The sequence below is a fragment of the Poromitra crassiceps genome (assembly GCF_964638095.1).
Source record: "Poromitra crassiceps genome assembly, chromosome: 3".
Classification (NCBI taxonomy): domain Eukaryota; kingdom Metazoa; phylum Chordata; class Actinopteri; order Beryciformes; family Melamphaidae; genus Poromitra; species Poromitra crassiceps.
Window position 1 is genome coordinate 8,294,309 of NC_139625.1, and position 2,500 is coordinate 8,296,808.

The window sequence follows — 2,500 nt, forward strand, 5'->3', positions numbered from 1 at the left end:
GCTGGCTGTTCAGGCCGGGCTGCGGCCGCGGAGGAAGCTCATGGACTGGTGGTGACAGCAGGGGAGGTTGGGTGTTGTGGTCGGGGGTTAGTGTGGGGCCAAAAGTTTGTCATCTGGTCATCAGGTAAAAAAGCGGAAATGGCCGTCACAGGAATTTGGCTTTGAAAACAGGGCGTCATAGTAAATAACTGTGATGCAAGTTATCTCACTATACGAGGGACCAGCCCAGCAGCATTTTGGTAAACAAACCGCGTCACTGGGTGGCAACGGCAATGGAACCCTATGGAGCGTGAGCTTTGGGAAGCTTGAGTGTCTGACTCTAGCCAGTGAACTCTGTTTACATTGTAAAAACTGCGACCGTTCACACAACTTTAACACAATGTGTACTGTATATATTATACATCAATCTCTCGAGCTACTTCTGCTCTCACTCAGAATGTCAAAATATAAGCGATGTGATGTATAGTTTTTGAGATATTGACGTTTGTTTGGCACAACTCATATACTATTAACTGCTGCGGGGTTCCGCATTTCTGGGTGTCTAGTGACGTCACGCTGAATCGTCCTATAGCAACGGTGTGTCACAGGGAGGGTGGTGACGGAGTGTGTTGGACCGGGTACTTGGTACTATGGCATGGCATTCAAATGTATTGAGCACCCACCCACCGGTGGAAACATATATCTGAGCCCATCATTTGGGTTTTGCATAAATAAGGAAAACATTAAATGTGACTTGTATTGTTTATTGTTTATTATGGATCCCCATTAGTCTGACTACTCAGACTATTCTTCCTGGAGTCCCTGCAACATACAGAAAATACAAAACAATATAATGCAGTATTACACTGCACACAACAAAACAGTGAACAATGTTCACATTGAAACCACAACATTGTGTTAAAATAAAATAAAAAATAAAGTTAGATAAACTAAATAATAAACATCAACAGTGTCATACAAGAGCATACTGCCCTAATAATGCACACATTTTCACACATTTTCATGGAGAATGCACACATTTTCCATGATCATGAATATTTAATCGAGCAAGAGACTTGGAAAAGAATAGAAAAAGACTTTTGAAGAGCGAGCGATGGAAAGATACTGACAATTCAAGTACAAACTTGTTTAGTGAAAATGAACTCAAGTACAAGTAGAATTACTAGTCCAGGAAATGACTCAAGTACTGTAAGAGTACATTTGCTTTACTTTAAAAAATGTTTTATATTTTTAATTATTGACCATAATAATTACATTTGACACATCCAGCACATGTTAGCAGTGTTAGCTAAGCTGTCCCTGTCTTTGTCTTGTCTTGTCTTTCATACTGAACAGCTCATTCAGATGCAGCAGATTCTCAGTTTGCTGATTCTCTTCTTTGCCAGATGAGCTATAGAGCTGCTAGCAGCAGCAATATCACAATCACATACATCCATTTAGCTATATGGCTATCAGCAGTGTCAAATGAAACTGAGATTTCTGAACTAATGTGACGATGGCGATAATTACAATTTTGTGGATCGTCTACACCTGTCTTCTAATTCAATTGGCCAGTCTTGAGCGTGATTTCATTTAATTGGCTACTGCACAAAGCGATCGTGCTGTTTTCATAGTGGGTGTGCAAAACAAACATCAGAATTTGCTCATTTACTCCGTGTGCATTTAAAAGTACTCAAGTAGAGTATCTATCATTTAAATTGCTTGAGTAAGAGTAAACGTATAGCATTAAAAAGTACAAATCCTCCAAAAGAAACTACTCAAGTACAAGTACTTGAGTACAAGTACTTGAGTACAAGTACTTGAGTACTTTCCAGCTCTGCTATATGTTGCACTCCCATGGCAGCGATTTTAGACGTTGAGAAGTACCTGGGTTATACTGTACATGGATACAAAATAGTGCATTATTTTGCATAATATGGTTTTAGTACAAACACTGAATGAGAACAGCCTGTACTGCAAACGGGCGATAAGAGTTCAAACGTGTGACATCGGTGACATCTTGTGCGTTTTATTCTCCAGACGTACAGAACTTCCAGCGGCTGTTGAGGAGGAAAGGTGATGACAAAGGGACCAGGAAAGGATGCAAAGAAGGAGACGGCCGAGGGAACGAGGCTGGGGAGAGAGGCCCGGAGCCCTGCAGAAGACGTCCCGACGACTCCTCTGCTGCACAGTGCTTCCAGGTAAGACACTCCATCACTATACGCCTTTTCTCACTTTAACTCCAATTTGATCAGCAAATCTCATTAAAACGGCTTCTTCAACAAATTCAACTAACTGTGGCAAGTCAGTAGAGATGTATGGTAACAATGTGAAATTTCTCAGTATGGTATCTACCAAAATATCATGGTATCATGGTATATACGGTATTTCACGGTATTATCTACCGTGGTTGCTTGATATCACGGTAGGCCTGCCCTATACCTTAAAACGGTATATCATTACATCAATTCAAGTGCGAAATGGGTTTGAAACTATTTAATTTGAAATGTTCTGAATCTGA

At 40.6% G+C, this 2,500-nt stretch overlaps 1 protein-coding gene across 1 annotated transcript in view; it reads left to right on the forward strand.

The window, feature by feature from the left end:
• carm1l (coactivator-associated arginine methyltransferase 1, like) overlaps positions 1-2,500 on the forward strand; it is a gene marked incomplete at its 5' end in the record, with an annotated part of 29,715 nt that overhangs the window by 6,044 nt on the left and 21,171 nt on the right. The window contains one exon of the mRNA XM_083634320.1: positions 2,020-2,180. Within this exon, the coding sequence (XP_083490446.1) occupies positions 2,020-2,180 (161 nt within the window). The remainder of the gene's footprint in view (positions 1-2,019; positions 2,181-2,500) is intronic.